Source organism: Heterodontus francisci, chromosome 25 (genome assembly GCF_036365525.1).
Source record: "Heterodontus francisci isolate sHetFra1 chromosome 25, sHetFra1.hap1, whole genome shotgun sequence".
In the NCBI taxonomy this organism is placed as follows: domain Eukaryota; kingdom Metazoa; phylum Chordata; class Chondrichthyes; order Heterodontiformes; family Heterodontidae; genus Heterodontus; species Heterodontus francisci.
In genome coordinates this window covers 47,618,840-47,639,635 of record NC_090395.1, presented here as the reverse complement: position 1 = coordinate 47,639,635, position 20,796 = coordinate 47,618,840, and the positions used below count along the sequence as shown (strand labels likewise).

General features: G+C 42.3%; 1 protein-coding gene across 8 annotated transcripts in view; it reads left to right on the top strand.

Annotated features, from left to right (window-relative positions):
* The window catches only part of hmga1a (high mobility group AT-hook 1a), a 138,798-nt gene that overhangs the window by 28,311 nt on the left and 89,691 nt on the right, over window positions 1-20,796 (top strand). For all 8 annotated transcript variants that reach the window (XM_068057186.1, XM_068057184.1, XM_068057187.1 and 5 more), the window contains one exon: window positions 12,452-12,502. In XM_068057186.1, coding sequence (XP_067913287.1) covers window positions 12,452-12,502 — 51 coding nt within the window. The remainder of the gene's footprint in view (window positions 1-12,451; window positions 12,503-20,796) is intronic.

The window sequence follows — 20,796 nt, the reverse complement described above, 5'->3', positions numbered from 1 at the left end:
TAGTTTTCTTGTGACTTTCTCACATGCTGTTTACCTTAGGGTATATTACCTTCCCTTTTTCCTTTACTTCAAGGGTGGGTTTTCCCCAATCTGCTCCATGTCCTCTGGGACACTACTGCTTTCAGGTGGCTGTCGAGCTTCCACTGCATTTCCCTATGGCACTTCAGCTAGTTGAGGCATCTCCCTCCCTTTTGACTTGCCTGTTTGGGAGCTTTGCTTGTCCCTATTTAAGTCTTTAAAAAAGATTTCTGCTGACCAAAGCCCTGCTGCTTTTGTCTCAGCACCTTTATTTTCCTCTGGCTCTGTCTTGGCCTCTTTAAATTCTACTGGCTCTGTCGCCCCCTGTGGGATTTTTGGGACCTCCTCAGCCCTCTGCAGCTGCGCAAGCTTTCACTTGTTCCCTTCAGTTTCCCCAAGTTCTGTGGACTGCTCTGGTTTCTCTGGAAACGATACCATGCTTCCTGCTAAGTCAAAGCCCAGCAATAAGTTGACCCCCTGCATTGGTAAACTCAGAATGACCTTGACCGTTACTATCCTGCTGACCAACTTAGTCTGTAGGTAAACTTTTAACTAAGGGAAACTTCAAACATTTGCTATTAAGCCTTTTTACCAATACCGTGGTATTTGTTCTGCTTTTGGCTAGCATCTCTGTAATATTTCCTACAAATAGTTTTGAAGACAACTGGTGTCCCTGAGGATAGTTATCTCTTTGCCTAGTACCTGGGATACAAAAGGAGTCATTTTTCCTTTTTGTAAAAAGTTCTTATAGGTATTTTGATCCAGTGCCACATGAGCATACATGCTTATCACCTTCCTAGCTATGGACACTGTCTTGACTGCAGCACCTCCTGTTGCTTTTTTGGAATACCAACAATCTGTTTTGATATGCCCAGATTTTCCACACTGAAAGCACATTTGGTGTGCCCCTACTGGTTTATCATCTTGGTTCCTTCTTTTAAATGTTGGAGATTGATCTGGTTTTCTTTCCCTATTCTCCTTTTCTCTTGAGCCAATTTCAGCTTCATCTGCAACCCTCCTATCTCTCCCTAGCCTGTAAGAGTTACTCGACCCACATTTATTCTGAGTTTGGGGTCTATGTATTAACTGATAGTCGTCGGCCATTTCTGCTGCTTATCTTACCCTTGTAACTCTTTGCTCTTCAATATGGGTTCTGATATTAAATGGAATGCTATTTTTAAATTCTTCCAGCAAGATCACTTCTCTCAAATTTTCATATGTGGGTTCTAGCTTGCGAGATTGTATCCAGCGGTCAAAAGCCATTTGTTTAATTCCTTCAATGTAAGTCTTGGCGGGTCTTTTCTTAGTGTATCTCAATTTCTGTCGGTAGGCTTCAGATACTAACTCCTATGCATTTAGAATTGCTGTCTTAGTTTGTTCATAGTTGGAGGAACTCTCTTCTAATAACAGAGAAAATGCTTTGCGAGCCCTTCCTACTAATTTGCCTTGTAAAAAGAGAGTACAAACTCTTTTGGCCATTTTAGCTTGGTAGCTATTTTCTGAAAGATGATAAAATATGACTGTCGCCTCGCAGTAAATTTTGGCATCACCGTGAGTGTCTCAATACATCAAAGTTTTGCTAAATTGGGAAAAGGTTTGATTGGCTGATGTCATTTTCAGTTGCACTTGTAGCCTTCCTAACTCAAACTGTCTCGCCTCTCTTTTTTCTTCTGAAACTACATCTACCCTCTTCAACTGCAACTTTATTCTAGCTAGAGCTACACTTTCAGACTCCAGTTCCAGGTTTTCTTCTTTTGGTTCAGGGTAAGTTTTAAATAGTTAGCCAGACTTCTTTATTTCAGTTTTCTTTGTCTTTTGTTTGAAAGTGACTCCCACCAGGACAGCTAAGCTTTTTAAATCTTCAATACTTAATTTATTTATCTTTTCATGAGATATGTCTCCCTGCTCTACAAACTCTTTTAGCATTAAATGTGGCCATGTCTTTTGTTCCTGGCACTGTAGAGGAAAAACAGAAGAATACAATAAAACCTGTTATTTCACTTTTCCACAATTTTTGAGGTCAATTTTCATCCCGTTTCCAAAATTCTCATTTAATCTGATGGTTCAGGATCCCAGATGAGCCCCAAATTTGTAATGGCGAGGTGGGTGATGGCGAGGCTGGTTTCCGCTGTTCAGCTCCGAACTGACCCACAACAAATGTTTTTGTTACTAGTGTTTTAACTCCTTGTGTTTTATTTGTCAAATAAACAAACAGTGACAGGTTTTCTTGTAGGTTTAAAACAGCAGATTTAATATTTACTAAACAATACTCATCGCCCAAAAATGTTCGCAGTACCACTCATGCACGCAATTACTCTCACACGTGCTCGCGAGGATAAAAAAGTACAGGGTAAGAGATATTCAGAGTTCAGATTGTAAAAGTCTGTTGTTTCAAGAATAACCAGTGGGATCCTCTCGGAAGGTAAATTTTAAATTTGCAGGCCTATTTGCTGGTTGTCTGGTAATCGTTGCGTTGTTGCAGTCTCCTGGTGGTTCACTTTGGGCTGAAGGTGGTGCTGATGTCTTAGGTCAATTCTCACTGGTAGAGCCGTTTTTACAAAAGCACTTTCCTGTGCCTGCTCTATCTACCTTCCAACTTGTCTCAGCAGGGTTCAACTGTGTTGGCTGGAACCGATTTCTGTCGCTCTCGTTCTCTCTCTCTCTTGTGCTTTCTCTCAGCCTTTCTGGAATTCAAAAATGGCTTTTTTGTTGTACTGCGTGGCTGAGGACAGACCAGACTAATGTTGCTGTCTCTAGTCCTGTACTGAAAAGACTCCCCCTTTGTTCCTCAAAACGATTACCTTTTTAAGGTGAATTTTACAAGGGTTTGTTTCACCCGTGTGACAATCAAATAATTTACCTTACCAAGTCTTTTGACCACTTTATATGGACTACTGAACCATGCTGTTAATGGTTCACCCTGTAAAGGTAGTAATTCCAACACTTTATCCCCTGGTTGAAATGTTCAGGTCTTAGCATGCTTGTTTGCCCATTTTCTCATAGTGGTTTGGGATGCTTTAAAGTGTTCTTGAGCCACATTACAAGCTCTCGTGAGCCATTCCCAGAACACGGATACATAATCTAGTACAGAAGATTCGTTCCTCTGTTCTAAAAACCTTTCTTTAATTAGATTTAGAGAACCTGTTATCTCATATCCGTAAACTAATTCAAAAGGACTAAAACCTGGAGAATCGTTAGGTGAATCTGTAGTGGCAAATAAAAGAAAGTCTAGCCCTTTATCCCAATCATGGGGATATTCATGACAGTATGCCCTGATCATTGTTTTGAGGGTCTGATGGTACCTTTCTAAAGCTCCCTACGCCTGCGGGTGGTATGCTGAAGACTTTAACTGTGTTATACCCATAACCTCTTGAAATATCTTAGACATAAAATTGGAACCTTGATCCAACTGAATTTCAATTGGTAATCTATATCTAGTGAAGAACTGGGTTAACTTCTCTACCACTACCTTAGCAGTAATTGTCCTCAAATGAATGGCCTGTGGGAATTGCGTAGCCATATTCACGATCGTGAGTATATATTGGTGTCCCGCTTTTGTTTTCAGTGAGGGTCCTACACAGTCTACCAACACCCTACTAAATGGCTCTCCAATAACTGGTATGGGAATTAGAGGTGCTGGTTTTATGGCAGGTTGCCGTTTCCCACAATCTGGCATGTATGGCATGTTTTACAAAACTGCATCACATCCTTGGAAAGACCTGGCCAGTAATAATGTTGACTTTTATACGTAATTTGGTCTTCCGGGTCCCCATATGTCCTATAAGAATTTCATGCGGTAACCTTAATAATTCCTGACGATATATAGAAACATAGAAAATAGGAGCAGGAGTAGGCCATTCGGCCCTTCGAGCCTGCTCCGCCATTCATTATGATCATGGCTGATCATCCAACTCAGTAAACTGTTCCCACTTTCGCACCATACCCTTTGATCCCTTTAGACCCAAGAGCTATATCTAACTCCTTCTTGAAAACATACAATGCTTTGGCCTCAACTGCTTTCTGTGGTAGCGAATTCCACAGGCTCACCACTCTCTGGGTGAAGAAATTTCTCCTCATCTCAGTCCTGAAAGGTTTACCCCGTATCCTTAGACTATGACCCCTGATTCTGGACTCCCCCACCATCGGGAATAACCTTCCTGCATCTACCCTGTCAAGTCCTGTTAGAATTTTATAGGTTTCTATGACATTCCCCCTTCACTCTTCTGAACTCCAGCGAATATAATCCTAACCGATTCAATCTCTCCTCATACGTCAGTCCAGCCATCCCAGGAATCAGTCTGGTAAACCTTCGCTGCAGTCCCTCTATAGCAAGAACATCCTTCCTCAGATAAGGAGACCAAAACTGCACACAATATTCCAGGTGTGGCCTCACCAAGGCCCTGTATAATTGCAGCAAGACATCCCTGGTCCTGTACTCGAATACTCTCGCTATGAAGGCCAACATACCATTTGCCTTTTTTACCGCCTGTTGCACCTGCATGCTTACCTTCAGTGACTGGTGTACGAGAACATCCAGGTCTCGCTGCATATTCCCCTCTCTCAGTTTATAGTCGTTCAGATAATAATCTGCCGTCCTGTTTTATGCTACCAAAGTGGATAACCTCACATTTATCCACATTATGCTGCATCTGCCATACATTAGCCCACTCACTCAACTTGTCCAAATCACCCTGAAGCCTCTCTGCATCCTCCTCACAACTCACCCTCCCACCCAGTTTTGTGTCATCTGCAAATTTGGAGATACTACATTTAGTTCCCTCATCTAAATCATTAATATATATTGTGAATAGCTGGGGTCCTAGCACCGTTCCCTGCGGTACCCGACTAGTCACTGCCTGCCATTCGGAAAAAGACCCATTTATCCCTACTCTTTGTTTCCTGTCTGCCAACCAATTTTCTATCCATCGCAATCCCCCAATCCCATGCGCTTTAAATTTATATGCCAATCTCTTATGTTGGACTTTGTTGAAAGCCTTCTGAAAGTCCAAATAAACCACATCCACTGGCTCCCCCTCATCAACTCTACTAGTTACATCCTCGAAGAATTCTAGTAGATTTGTCAAGCATGATTTCCCTTTCGTAAATCCATGCTGACTCTGCCCAATTCTACCACTGTTCTCCAAGTGCTCTGCTATAAAATATTTGACAATGGACTCTAGAATTTTCCCCACTACCGACATCTGGCTGACTGGTCTATAATTCCATGCTTTCTCTCTACCTCCCTTTTTAAATAGTGGGGTTACATTAGCTACCCTCCAGTCTGTAGGAACTGTTCCAGAGTCTGTAGAATCTTGGAAGATGACCACCAATGCATCCACTATTTCTAGGGCCACTTCCTTAAGTACTCTAGGATGCATACCATCAGGCCCTGGGGATTTATCGGCCTTCAATCCCATCACTTTCTCCAACACCATTTCTCTACTAATACTGATTTCCTCCAGTTCCTCTCTCTCACTAAGCCCTGTGTTCCCCAACATTTCTGGTATGATATTTGTGTCTTCCTTTGTGAAGACAGAACCAAAGTATGCATTTAGTTGGTCAGCCATTTCTTTGTTCCCCAGAATAAATTCCCCTGTTTCTAACTGTAAGGGACCTACATTTGTCTTGCTTAGACGGTACCACTATCTGTTGAACAATGGTCCACTCTTTGTCTGCCGGTCTGTGAAGTGGTCTCCACTTCCTCATCAGAACCCCAACTTTAACACCTTTTGCCTCAGCTTCTGTCAGAGCTGATTGTACCACTTTATTTAACCCTTGATCAGCTTGTTGAGTGGTGATCAGAGAAGATTTATTAAACACTTTCATTTGGATGATCTAAATCCCCCAAAAAAGTTTCAGATATTCGGCTGTCTGTGGTGCCAATTGTACCTCTGACAATGGAACTTGTTTAGCCATTGCTCGGGTTACTACACACTAAGGAAAAAATCCTGGAACCTTTTCCTGTAACTGTTCTGTCTCTTTAACTTCATTTGGTTTCTCTGTGACTACGGGAGAAACTAATACTTTTGCTCCGGCCAAATAATTCCCCAGGAGTAGATCAATTCCATCCACTGGCAAACTATGGACAACGCCTACAGTTAGCGTCCCAGACATTAGGTCACACTCTCGGTGCACTGGATACAAAGATACGGGTATATACGCCCCACCAATACCAGTCACAGAAACGATGGTATTCAGTGTGGTCTCTGATGGAAATATTATGCCTTTTCCGAGCAAAAGAGTTTGGGTGGCTCCTGTATCCCTAAGTATAACTATAGGTTTGCCTGCCTCACTTAAGGGATAAGGAGTTACTTTTTCTTTCAACAAGAATTCCTATAACTTTCAGTTATCTTATTCTCAACCCCTACAGTCATATTGTTTTTTGTATTTGGCTTTACAGCTGCTGTCAAAGCTACAGCCTGATCTGCTGTACTCACAGTCAGAGCCCCTTTCTCTGCCTTGAGTTTGTGTACCCCAACAAGTCCCATGGGTTTACCTCACAACTTCCAGCATTCTGATGTCCCACCTTGTGACAATGATAACGCTTAGGCTTGCAGACCTCACTTTTACCTTCAGCACCTTCTTTTCTGACATGAGGTGGGGATCCAAGGGGGTTCCCAGCTGTCCCTTCTTGGTCTTGGCTACTTGCCTTCCTAACACTCTCCCATCTTCTATCCTTCTCCTGGTTTGTGGGAGTGATGGACTAAGGATTTGGGTTTATACACAAGCTCAAAATCCTCAGCAATTTCCACTGCCTGTCTGGCTCTTGAAACCTTCTGGTTCTCTACATGAGTTCTCACAACTGGAGGGAGTGAATTTTTAAATTCCTCAAAGAGAATCAGTTCTCATAAGGTTCTCATTCGTGGCTTACATCTTTAGTGCCCGTATCCAACCATCAAAATTAATTTGCTTTACCCTCTTCAATTCTATATAAGTCTGCCCTGCCAATCTCCGGAGTTCTGAAACTTCTGTCGTTCAGCTTCAGGGACTAACTCATATGCAGTGAGAATAGCCTTTTTTGCCATTTCATAATTTCAGAAGCCTCTTCAAAAAGCAAGGCATAAACTTCATGAGCTCTGCCCATCAACCTGCTTTGCATAAGCAGTGTCTAGCTTTCCTTTGGCCAATTCATTTGTTTGGCTATCTTTTCAAAAGAAATGAAAAATGTCTCTACGTCCCTTTCCTCAAAGTTGGGGAGAGCTTGTATAAACTTAAACAGCTTTTTGCTGGGTCCTGGGCTGGACTCAGATTCTTCCTGACCAGAATCTCCACTGGCGTCAAGACACGCTGTTGTCTTAATTCCATCTCTCTTCATTTGAATTCCTTTCCCTGTCTTTCTCTTGCTACTTCCTTGTCCTCAAACTCAAATTTTTTCATTGCCATTTCTATTGCAAACTCATTTTACATTTTTCTATTTCCTTTTCTTGTTTGTTTTCTTCTTTTTCCTGTTCAAGTTTTCTTAGTTTTATTTCTTTTTCCTTTTCCTTTTGAAGCTTAAGTTTTTCCATTTCTTGTTCCTGCTCAAGTTTTTCGTTTGTGATTGAATTTTAGCTAACTTAACTGCACTACCCTCTGATTTCCGCCGCCTTCTTCCAATTCCAAATGTTGGGCTATTACTTCAATTACCTCTGCTTTTTCAGCTCCTGACTTCAATTCTAACCCGAATTGTGCTGACAATGCCATTAGCTTTACCTTGGTTAAGTATCGCAAGTCACTCAGGGATATACCCACCTTCCCCAGAAAAGTTTCAGCAACTGCTAAAGACATTCCGGTGATGTAGACTTTACTCTATTACACAAGAAACCTGGTTCTTTTATTTCCCTTTATTTCCTTAATATTCTCCCACTTACAATTGAACATTGTTGGCATTGGGCTTAATCCTGGATGAGCCTGCAATCAATTTATTATGCCCGAGGCAGGAGGAGTGCACTGTTAATTCAGCCCTACTTCTCCACAGATCACAACATATATTTCAATTTTCCCACTTACCAAAATGGTAAATCAGATACTCTGGGCTGAATGCGACAAGCTTCAAAAGGTGCACGGCACACGAGCGCTGCAGAGCTGCCGTGATATTTTGCGCGGCGGCTCATTAACATGGAGGGGGTGGGCACTTAGTCCCCGATGAGGTAGAGGGGGTGGGCACTTAGTCTCCGGCAATGGCATCTGGTGCCTCCGCGCCGGCGCCATTTTTAAAGGGCTTCAATCCCTGACAGGTAATTTTAATTTTTAAGAGGACAGGTTTGGTAAAAGATTAAAATAAAATCATACTCACACTTCCAATCACTGCTTCCAACACCTCCCATGAATAAACCATTTATTATTTGTTCTGTCACCCTGAAAAAGTAAGTTTTCACTCACGACCTTCCCCCCGCAACCAATTGCATTGGTTTTTGCATCTCCCTCCCACTCCCGCCCTGAGAAATTCACTCCTCCTGCCCCTCCGCCCACCCCCACCAGTGTCATGCCTCGGATCTCCGAATGGAGATTCGAAGGCGCCAGAGTTCTGGCCACCGGCCGGAATGTCAGCACGGGACAGCGATGGGGACAAGGTGAATGCTTTTGCATGTATTTAAATTTATTTAAATATGTAAACAAAGCCTCTGCCATTGTGCGGTGCAGAGCCTCGCTTTACCGAGGCCTCGCTGCCGCCGGTAAAATGCGGCAGGGCCTTCCCGGCATTGAGGCCCATGGCGGGCCTCTCCTGGAAATATTTTCCGTGCCTCCCTGCCATGACCCCCGGCGCAGGAGGCTTTTCAAATTCAGCCCTCTATTTTTCCCGAGAATAAAGCACAATGTTACGACTAGGTGAGAAAAGTGTCTAGGGGTCCCTTTCAGCCTTCACCTGGTCTTACCGTAACAAGCTTTTATTTTTAACCACACTGGCTGGGATTTCACGTTGGGCGGACGGGAGCCGGACACTGACTGAAAAGTCGGTGGCGAATGTGCTTCCGCCTCACCTCTGGATCCGTCCCACATTTTACGGGTCCGCAGGCTTTAATTGTTCCGAGGCGGGTCTTCCACCTTCTTGAGGGAGGAAGTCACACTTCTTTGAGCTGCCGGCCAAGCAGTGGGCCGGCAGCTTGTAGTCCCAGCAGCGCCACCGGTTGCGGTAGCCGCTGCTGGGACTGCAGCCCTGCCGACTGCAGAGGAAGACATGGAGCCAGGTAAGTTTTGGTTGCCTCGCTGGAGGTAAACGGTCGGGCCCTGGCGAGGCAAGGGTGGTCGTTTGGGGGGGAAGGGGGGCGTGTTGGGTCTTTGGGATGGTTGGAGTAGCGGGGGCTGCCCTGCATTGGGCACCCTGTGCCCGATAAGCAGGGTCCCGCCCTCCCCAAGATGATTAGAAGCCGTCTGTTTCTCCCAGGCGGCTTTTCCCAGCTCCGGGATGCCTGCTTGCCATGCGTAAAATCCATGTGGAGGCGGGCGGAGGCCTTTAAGTGTGTGTTAAGTGGCCACTTAAGGGCCTTGATTGGCCTCGGGCGGGTGGGCCGTTATTTGCCCCCCCGCCCTACATAAAGGGGGGCAGAGGTGGGAGGGGGTTGAGAAAGCTTCCCAGAGCCTCCCGCTCCATTTTACGCCACTCCCCCCACCATCCGGCTCGTTGGGGTAGCGTAAAAGTCTGGCCACTGTTTTTAGCTCCCCCTTGGTGAATCCTTGTTCACCGCTTTCCAATTAAAAGGCAAAGAAACCAGCACAAATACGTTTTCTTAGGTTTACAGAAGAAAAGTTGAAATTTATTAAACTTGAACTTAAACTCTAATTCGGTTGATGCCTACGGATACATGACGCGCCCACGTTAGTTTGCATATGCGATACACACATGCAAATAGAGACAGAAAAGAGCAGAAGAAAAATAAAGTGGAAAAGCTTGAGGCAATATCTGAAGAGTTTTTGTTACGGTTCTTCAAGCTCACTGTAAAGACCTTGATTGTAGGTAGATCTTGCTTTGCATTGGGGCCCAGTATTATTCTTACACCTTGTTCGTTGTAGAATACTTGTCTCTCTTGGGGTTCATGTGTCTTTAGTGGATTCAGAGGCTTGTGAGAAAGAGATGGGTGCAGACAGGAGAGATTTCAGTCTAGGAGCAAACACTCTCTCTCCAGTTCAAACTCTCTGTGGCTAGTTCAAAAAACCCTGGAACAGCCAGTTAGCCATGTGACCAGCTGGTCTAACCAGTCCTGGACTGTATCACCTCTAGCAGTCTCTGGAATGCTCCTCTTACACACAATACCTGGTGATCAAGGTCCATTGTGGGTTGAATGTGCCAGGGAATGGTCCTTTGGCCTTGCAAGCACAGTCTGTTGATATGCAAACGTCTTTTCCAGCCACGGCTGATCTGTTTAACAAGTCATTTCCTCGCTCCAGCAACAATTTAAAATCAATATTCATGACAACATTAATGTGCCTCATTCTTGACAGGTGGGGGCCTGGGGCCTAGCATGACGACACCAACCAGCTTTCTTTAATAAACAACAAAATTATCCATTTATTATAAACCAAGTCTTAACCAATAATGAAGTAAACATATACGTGAATTGAAATATTAAAGCCCCTTTTTTTTATCCTATCGCTCACACACATACTAACATACACAACCAGTTAACCGGGAAAAAAGGTATTTTTGTTTATAGCTGTTACAAAGAAATAGAAGGAACAAAAAAAACTGACTGAATGGAAGATATGAAAGTCCTTTGTTTTGGCGAGGTGTCCCAAAGGCAAATAGGTGCATGCCACTAGGAATCTTCCTAGAATAGTTCTTTCCAGGCAATGTTGATGAACAGTCTGGGTAGACTTTCAAGAAATGCAGCTAGAGAAGGCTTCACATAGGTCTTACATCAGGTGTGCAGTAACAAAGGTTTCAATTCTCACATATTTGATGCAAATTTCTTTTAAAGATGCAAGGTTTCTGCAAACATTCATGATTTCTTCAAATACCGGGAGGTGGGTTAGGGGGTGGGGGTGTAATAGTACAACTTGATACAGAGGGCGGCACAGTGGCGCAGTGGTTAGCACTGCAGCCTCACAGCTCCAGGGACCCGGGTTCGATTCCGGGTACTGCCTGTGTGGAGTTTGCAAGTTCTCCCTGTGTCTGCGTGGGTTTTCTCCGGGTGCTCCGGTTTCCTCCCACAAGCCAAAAGACTTGCTGGTTGATAGGTAAATTGGCCATTATAAATTGTCACTAGTATAGGTAGGTAGTAGGGAAATATAGGGATAGGTGGGGATGTTTGGTAGGAATATGGGATTAGTGTAGGATTAGTTTAAATGGGTGGTTGATGGTCGGCACAGACTCGGTGGGCCGAAGGGCCTGTTTCAGTGCTGTATCTCTAATCTAATAAGAATTTGCTTTTCAAAAGCAAGTTAAGCATGGTCTTCTTCTCCTGGCAGGTCATTAAGCAAACTCCATCTGCCTGTTTTTGCCAAAACAATTGTCTTTTTTTAAACAGTTCAAAAGGAAACCAACTTTTTTCAGAGGCAAGTCCTATGACAGCCATAAATCCTGACTTGTCAAAAAGCAAATAGCTCCTCAGGTCAAACCTCCTGCTGTGTTTACTTGAAATCATGAGCCTTCCAGTAAAAACTCATTTACTAGTCAACCTTCTGTTGACCTTCCTTTTAAGAAAAACACCCACAAAGTTCAGCAATCTTCAGATGATTCAATGTCCAAAATTCAACTATAATTTCTAAAAACATATTTTACAAAAAATACCAGAAGCGCTCACTTAACACCTGATCTTGACCTTCTGTTCTGAGCAAGAGAACCGGCCACTCACGAGGAAGTGGGGTACTTCTTTAAATATGTTGATAGGGTTGGATGCTTTAATCGGGATGTGATCTGCAATTTTAGTTGAAGACCTAAGTGGGGGAGCAGTGACAGCTTCTATGTCAGACCAGACTTGTTGGGAAGGGAGCATGGGCCAGAAGAAGCTGAGCAAATAAAATCTGTCTGGGTTTGAGTGGGTCTCTGGGAACATTTATTCATAACATCAGGGCCTCATTTGTTTGGCCAGGCCTCCACATCTTGGACCCGCGGGTTTGCCATCCCTTTTGTGTTCCCGTGCACTGTTTATGCACTTCCTTTATAATTGGGGCCTAAGAGCCAACCACATGGCTTAAGAGAGAATTCCTGAGTAGCCCAGGGTAGGGTAGGGGTGGTAGGGTAGGTTCCCTTCCCTGAAGGGCAGTTTTGTTATCCTAGCAGTGTTTGCTAAAAGGTGAGAAAAAAGTTGCAGAATGCAGGAGATGATGGATATGCTTACATATTACTTAAGTCCCCTTTAGCAATATTTCCCCATTATCCTAATCACTTAATTTGATGACTTAGTAAGGCTTCTGGATGGATGTGCACAACAGCTCTTTTAGAACGTGTTTTGAAATATAATTTTAAAAAAATGATTTGCACATTCTCAATTTTCATACCTTGTTACTTTTCCAGAAATCCAGTGGTGCAGGAGGAACGAAGCCCAGAGGTAGACCCAAGAAACTGGTAGGCTAAATATTTGTTTGTAATATTATCCACTATGCTGGGTTTAACAGTCACTATATATTGGATGTCCAAATGTTAACATTAATGATTCTGACTTCAAGGAAATTGGCAGCAGTATCCAGATTAGAAAAATTTCACAATCATTGGCATATTATTTTCAAGTTGTGTCACTAACATCGTGACATGAGGCATCCATATGAAATGATAGTGAGACCCACAAATTTTATTTGTCAAGCATTAAGAATGCAGGTAACCCATCACTAATTGTATAAAAAAATTAATTTAAGGTGATGTGTAATATGCCAAGTTTATCTATACTTTTGGTGAGAAGATCTTCAGATATAATATTTGTAAGATAAATTGGCCTGTCTTGAGGCCAATGAAATACCTGCTGTATATTGGACTTTTTGTGATATATATTATGGGAAGTTGGGAAGGGCAAGAACCTGTATTAGACCTTTTATACTCTTAAACTGTCTACAGGTATAGAGAATTCCTGTCTCCCTAGGCCAACCTTTTTTAAAAAAAATGTTTTAGTTCATGCATTGTGATGCTTGATGTAACACTAATATTAGCTTTAGTCCTCATAACATCAGGGGTAATGTTTATTATTACAATATTGATTGTAAAGACTTAACTATAATTTTAACTAAACTTTTTTAACACTAATTCTGTTTAACCTGTTGCCCCATTATATCCAGCTTTCCAACTTGTCCCTTAAATTTTACTTTTATAACCTATCCTTGCTTTCCTAACATTTTCTCCCTTTTAAGAAATAAAGTTTAAATTCTTTCAGTTTCCTTTCTTCATCTTGCTTCTGTTGTCCATTTTGGAGTTGGGAGTAAGTTTTTAAAAGGTATTTTCCGTGTCTAATTACAACTTTAAAGACTGGTTTCCCGTCCGTCAAAAATCCCAGATGTGAAGATTAACATTGTTGCATCATATGTGCAGGTAGATCTGTCATTCTCTCTTATTTTCTTGCTGATGTTCTTCTCTTTCCTTGTTCTTCTCTTTCCTTCCTCTTCTCCCAATCATTCAAGTGGCCATTATTCATGTGAACTTTGACAGTGAGCGTAGGCTGACTATTTGACGGGGGAGAGTGGGACTTCTTGTCCACATGTGCACTTCCAGCAAGGGTCACTGGATACTGATGAAGAGTGGTAATCCATCCTACTTCAGAAGCGCTGAGGTCAATTGTCTCACCAGTGCTATATAGCAGCTGGGCATCAGCTAATCTGCACACGTTGTGGATCTAACTGAAGACTTTCTGACTTGTATGACTCACTAGAAAAACTCGCCAAGTCATTGTGTTGCCCCAGGTCAATCTTTTGCACTTTTGCTTTCAAACCAAGGAAGTGGATATTGAAAGAGTATATTTGTGGTGGGCTCTGCAGCCAGACAGTATCTGGATGAAGAATCTCATCTGCAGTGCTCTGAAAGTGAAAATTTGATTTCATTTTTGGTTCATCTAATAGAACGTGTCTACACACTGATCCCATTAAGCTCATAAATTTGCGCTTGAATAGCTTCCGTTAATGTACGGTGAAGAGCATAAATATTATTTGGACACAATCTCTGAGGGCAGTAATTTCCAAGCTTTTACTTGAATTGTCTGCCATGCTTCATTACCTATAAAAAGGAAAAGAAGTTCCCTGTTGTGCCTATCCCTCCATCATTGCTGCAATTGCGCATCATTTTTGAGGTGTATATTATAACTCCATGAAGATTTCAGAAAAGTTGTTCAAAATTTACTAGCAGATTATTAATCTAGTATTCCAACATTTACAGCTTTCCTGATTTTGCGGGTTAGTTACTTTATTTTTGCTCTTGTATACTGGTTTTCCAATTTCCATCAATAAACTCATCAGTGTCTTAGTTAAACCAAATAACCTCACTTCCCCTCCTGATCAAATAATTCTGGATTACAGTTTCTGAACCATGACAACAACAAAACAACCAGAACTCTACTACTTTCACAAGTTCTAGACTTCGTGTAACTGAAAATGGCTAAAATAAACACTGAAACCTGAAAAGAAATATATAGGAAAGCAAGAAACCTATGTATATTGTGTGGTAGCTGATCTGTATCTGTGTACTGTTATGACCGAGGCGGGAGGAGTGCACTATTTATTCTAGTTCCGCTTCTGCACAGGTCACAACATATATTTAAATTTTTTCCCACTTACTGATACGGTCAATCACAGACTCTGGGCTGGATTTTACAAGTCCGCCCGACATCGGGGGTTTTGATGGGGGTGGGGTGCCGGAAAATGTCTCCAGGAGAGGCCCACCATGGGCCTCGACGCCGGGAAGGCCCAGCCCGATATTGTTGGCGACAACGAGGCCTCGTGGTGGCACCCCCCCCCCACCACTGTTTACCGAAGGGAGACCAATCTAAATATTTAAATTTATAAAAATAAATGAATTAAATACTTACCTGCTCCCGCCGTCTGTCCCGCTCCGCTATAGCCAGTGGCTGGCAATCCTGCACGTTGAGATCTCTTCGGAGATCCGATGTGGGACACTGGTGGGGAGTGGGGAGCAGGTAAGTATTTCAGTGTTGGGGGGAGGGGGGGGGGAGGCGGTGGAGTGTGGTCAAACCTAATATGATTGGTGGAGGGGATGGTGACACACACATATATACCGGTTAACTGAAAAAAATAGAGATTTACTCTTTAGAGCTATTATTACAAAACAGAAAAAAATACGTTGGTCGAATACTTCCTAATTCTTGAAGAAAGAAAAAGATATGAAAAGATGTCAGAAGTCCTTTTCTGGGTTGGCATCCCATATTCATATAGACGGTTGTCACTGGGATCTTCCTAGAACAGTTCTTGTCAGGTGACATTGAAGATTAGTTTGGGCAGGCTTTCCAGGGAAAATTGCAGTAATAGGGGTTTCAGGCAGTTTCTAACACTTGCTTCTCAGCTTCTCAAGAAATGGAAAACTGGCATGCTTTTTCAAAGTGGAGAGAGAAGCAGAGTTAACGTTTCAGGTCAGTGACCCTTCATCAGAACTGGCAAATATTAGAAAAGTAACAGGTTTTAAGCAAATAATGCAGGGGTGGGGCATGAGATAACCAAAGAGAAGGTGTTGATAGGACAAGGTCACAGAGAATAACTGACCAGAAGGTCATGGAGCAAAGGCAAATGGTATGTTAATGGTGTGTTTTCAAAGAGCCAGAACAGACTGAGCTGGGGTTTTGCTCTCTTGGCAAGTTTTCTTCAACTGTCTTTTGATATCATTGTCCATATCCCAATTCACTGTCCAAAGCGAAACCAAAACCAATGTCGCAAGAATCAAGCCTCCTGACCCCTATAAACCTTGACCTGTCACTTCTTCATAAACATCTTTCCGAAAGTCAAAAACAACTCCTGCTGGGTAATTATTTGAAGACAGATGCCTTCAAGTAACTGTTTACAATCCAGACATCTCCGTGACCCTTGTTTAAAAAAAAAAACAACATCCATGGACTCCTTTTCAGTTTAAAACACAAATCTTCAAAATTTAACAATAAAATGGAAGCACCTGTAGCTCCTCCAAGGGTGGAGGAATGAAACACCATTTTTAAATGCGTTTCATTACAAAGTGTGGAAAAAATAGAAGATGAAAACATATTTTAAAACACATTTTCACACTCATACTTATTCATTCTTTACCTGTAGCTAATACAGTTCTGCTTTGTACTATCTTTGCACAAATATAACTCAAAGCAAAGTAAGATTCTAGAAAGAGCATCTGCAATTACATTATTTTTGCCCGCAATGTGGATGATCTTTAAGTGATAAGGTTGCAATAGTAAACTCCATCGGAATAGTCTGGCATTCTGGTTTTTAAATTTTTCCACAAAAGCTAGGGGTTATGATCAGTATATATTAGTGTCTCTCTGTAGTGGTGGCAGACATAGACTTCAAAATGCTTAAGAGCCAATAATAAACCTAGGATTTCTTTTTCCACTGTATTTTTTGGTGTCGATTTAGCTTTTTGGAAAAGTATCCCACTGACCTTTCTATGCCTGATTCATCGTCTTGTAACAGGACTGCACCGACCCCCAGGTCACTAGCATCAATCGCTACTTTGAAGGGCTTAGTGAAATTTGGAGCAGCCAACACTGGTTTATTAATCAAAATGGCTTTCAGCCTCTCAAAAGATGCTTGGCACTCTCCTGACCACACTACCTTAGTTTTCTTTTTCTGTAGTAAATCTATCAGTGGAGCAGCTATAGTACTAAAATTTTGGACAAACTTGCGGTAGAAACCACACATCCCCCAAAACCTCATGATTTCTCGCTTAGTTTAGAGGTAGGGAACTCCACCAATGCTGGTACTTTTGCTGTTCTTGGCAACACTTGTCCTTCCCCTACTATATGCCCAAGGGAGGTTACTCTCTCTTTCGCAAATTCACTTTTGGCAAGGTTTATTACTAAATCAGCTGGTGGTAAATTTCAAAACAAAGCTTCCAGTTGTTCCAAGTGGTCCTTCCAAGTGTCACTGTATACTAGCACATCTTTAAGGTAAACCACACAGTTAGGAACACTGGCTACCACTTGGTTTATTAATCTCTGAAAGGTTGCTGGTGCATTTTTTAGCCGGAATGGCATCACTTGGCATTGGAAAAGACCATCTGGTGTGACGAAGGCTGATATTTCTTCAGCTCGGGGCGTTAAAGGAACTGTCAGTATCCCTTTAACAAATCTATTTTTGTAAGAAACATGGCACTGCTCACGCTGTCAATACAGTCTTCCAAGTGAGGAATTGGATAGGAGTCTACCTTTGTTACTGCATTCACTTTTATGTAGTCTATGCAGAGTCTAGGCATGAGCACCACTGGGGAACTCCAGCTGCTTTGACTGGGTTCAATTAGGTGGTTATAGAGTCATAGAGAGATACAGCACTGAAACAGGCCCTTCGGCCCACCGAGTCTGTGCTGACCATCAACCACCCATTTACACTAATCCTACATTAATCCCGTATTCCTTACCACATCCCCACCTTCCCTCAATTCTCCTACCACCTACCTACATTAGGGGCAATTTACAATGGCCAATTTACCTATCAACCTGCAAGTCTTTGGCTGTGGGAGGAAACCAGAGCACCTGGTGGAAACCCACACGGTCACAGGGAGAACTTGCAAACTCCGCACTGGCAGTACCCAGAACTGAACCCGGGTTGCTGTGAGGCTTCAGTGCTAACCACTGCGCCACTGTGCCACCCCTGAATCAAAGAGTACTAGGTGAACCCGATACAAAGGTATGGGTATATACTCTCCGCCAATACCATTCACTAAAATCTTGGCATTCAGTGCGCTCTCTGGTGGAAATGTTATGCCTTTCCCCAGCAAAAGAGCTTGGGTGGCTCCTGTATCCATAAGTATAACGATTGGCTTACCTGCCTCACTTGAGCGATAAGGAGTTACTTTTCCTTTCGACAAGAGTTCCCTATAACTCTCCGGTATCTTATTCACATCCCCTACACTCACAGTGGTTTTTGTATTTAGCCGTACAGTTGCAGTCAGAGCTACAGCCTGACCTGTCGTTACTCTTGGTCTGTATTGGCTTTGTGTACCCCAAAAAGTCTCATGGGTTTACCCCGTAACTTCCAGCATTCTGCACGAAGGAGTTTCACTTTGTGACAATGTTAACAGTTAGGCTTGCGGACCTCACTTCCACCCTCAGCATCTTCCTTTCTGGCCTGAGGAGGAGATCCCAGGGCATTCCCAGCTGTCCCTTCTTGTCCCCAGCTACTTGCCTTCCTTCACCCTCCCACTTCTATCCTTCTCGGGTTTGTAGGGGTGGCGGACAAAGGGTTTGGGCTTATAAACAAGCGCATAATCGTCAGCAGGTTCCGCTGCCTGTCCGGCCGTTGAAACCTTCTGGTTCTCTATATGGGTTCTTACTAACGGAGGGAGTGAATTTTTAAATTCTTCCAGGAGAATTAGTTCCTTAAGGTTCTCATACATGGCCTCTACCGTTAGTGCTCATATCCAATGATCAAAATTAATTTGCTTTACCCTCTCAAATTCTATACGAGTCTGCCCAGAAAATCTCCAGAGGTTCCGAAATTTCTTCACGGTAAGCCTGAGGAACTAATTTGTTCGCAGCGAGAATCGCCTTTTTTGCCATTTCATAATCTGCAGAAATCTCCTCAGAAAGCATGATATAAGCTCTGCCCATCAACCTGCTTTGCCTAAGCAGTGTCCAGCTTCCCTTCTGCCACTTCACCTGTCTGGCTATCTTTTCAAAAGAAATGAAAAATGTCTCTACATCCCTTTCCTCAAACTGAGGGAGGGCTTGCACAAAGTTAAACAGCTCTCCATTGGGTCCTGAGCTGGAGTCAGATCTTTCCTCACCAGAACTTTCACTGGAGTCAAGTGTCTTAGTTCCATCTTTTTTGCTTCAAATTTCCTTCTTTGTCTTTCTCTTTCTCTATGAAATGCTCTCTCTTTTTCCCTTTCCTCTTTTTCAAATTCAAGGTTCTTTATTGTAAATTCTCTTTCAAGCTCAAGATTTTTCAATTCTATTACTTTTTCTTTTTCCTGCTGAAGTTTAAGTTTTCCATTTCATTTTCTTGCTCAAGCTTCTTCATCTGTAACTGAATTTTAGCTAATTCAACTGCACTACCCTCTGATTTGCTTTCTTCTTCCAATTTCAAATGGTGTGCTATTACTTCAATTAGGTCCGCTTTCCTAGCACCTGGTTTTAACTCTAACACCAATAGTTCTGCCCAATCCTTTGGTCTATCCTTGGTTAAATTTCTCAAATCACTCAGGGATACATCCACCTTCCCCAGAAAAGTTGCAGCAACTGTTAAAGACATTCTGGTAGAGTAAACTTTAATCTACTGCACAAGAGCCTGTTTTTTTCCCTTTTCCTCTTTTGAATTATTATCCCACTTACAGTTGCACATCTTCGGCATTGGGTTATCATGGAAAGAGACCCCAGTTATATGTTGCGACTGAGGCGGGAGGAGTGCAATGTTTATTCTAGTTCCACTACTCCACATGTCACAACATATATTTAAATTTGTTCCCACTTACTGATATGGTCAATCATAGACTATTTTTATCCCAGAATAAAACACACCAACCAGGTTTCTTTAATATACAACAAAATTATCAGTTCATTATAAATCAAGTCTTAACCAATAACGTAGCAAAGCATAAACACACAGATCGAAATATAAAAGTTCCCTTTTGACCTTGGACCTTCACATACGCACGCACATATACTCCAGTTAACCGAAAAAATAGAGATTTACTCTTTAGAGCTATTATTACAGAAAATACAGAAAAGAATATGTTGGCCAAATATGTGCTAATTCTTGAAGAAAAAAAGAGATATGAAAAGATGTCAGAAGTCCTTTTCTGGGTTGGCATCCCAAATATGTATAGACGGCTGTCACTGGGATCTTCCTAGAAAAGTTCTTGTCGGGTGATATTGAAGATCAGTTTGGGCAGGCTTTCAGGAAAAATTGCAGTAATAGGGGTTTCAGGCAATTTCTTACACTTGCTTCTCACGAGATGAAAAACTGACAGGCTTTTTCAAAGAGCTGGAATGGACTGAGCTGGGGTTTTGCTCCCTTGGCAAATTTTATTCAATTGTCTTTTCAAGCCATTGTCCATATCCCAACTCACTGTCCAAAGTGAAATCAAACCCAATGTCACAAGAATCAAGCCTCCTGCCCCCCTATAAATCTTGACCTGTCACTTCTTTGTAAACATCTTTCCCAAGTCAAAAACAACCCCTGCTGGGTAATTATTTGAAGACAGGTGCCTTCCAGGAACTGTTTACAATCCAGACATCTCAATGTCCCTTGTTTAAAAAAAAAAACCATACACTTCTTTTTAGTTTTAAAACATAAATCTTCAAAAAATGGAAGCACTTGCAACAGTTCTTTTGAATAGTCTTTTAATAAGAGATCCTCTTCACTAATATTTTTCAAACTGTATCCTCCCCACTGTAATGAAAGTCATCTTCTGACCCTTCCATTTGCTTGAATTGTGACAGAAAAACACAATATATTGGCACATCCCCAAATGTGGCTAAGTTGCATTGATTCTTTTTTATTTTGAAGTTGTGCTGTTCCCCATTTTTCAATTGCCTAATCTACTTACTATTTTCAATCTTAAGAAAACCTGGAGACAATCTGTTCCCAGGCTTCTACCAGTCCCAATGTATAATATATAACTGTCTGCTGGAAGCACATGAAAGTGATGAGTTGACGTGCCTTTCCCTCACATTCATTTCTATAAGAAGCATCTTGCCTTTGCTCAAATACCTCAACAGGAACACACAA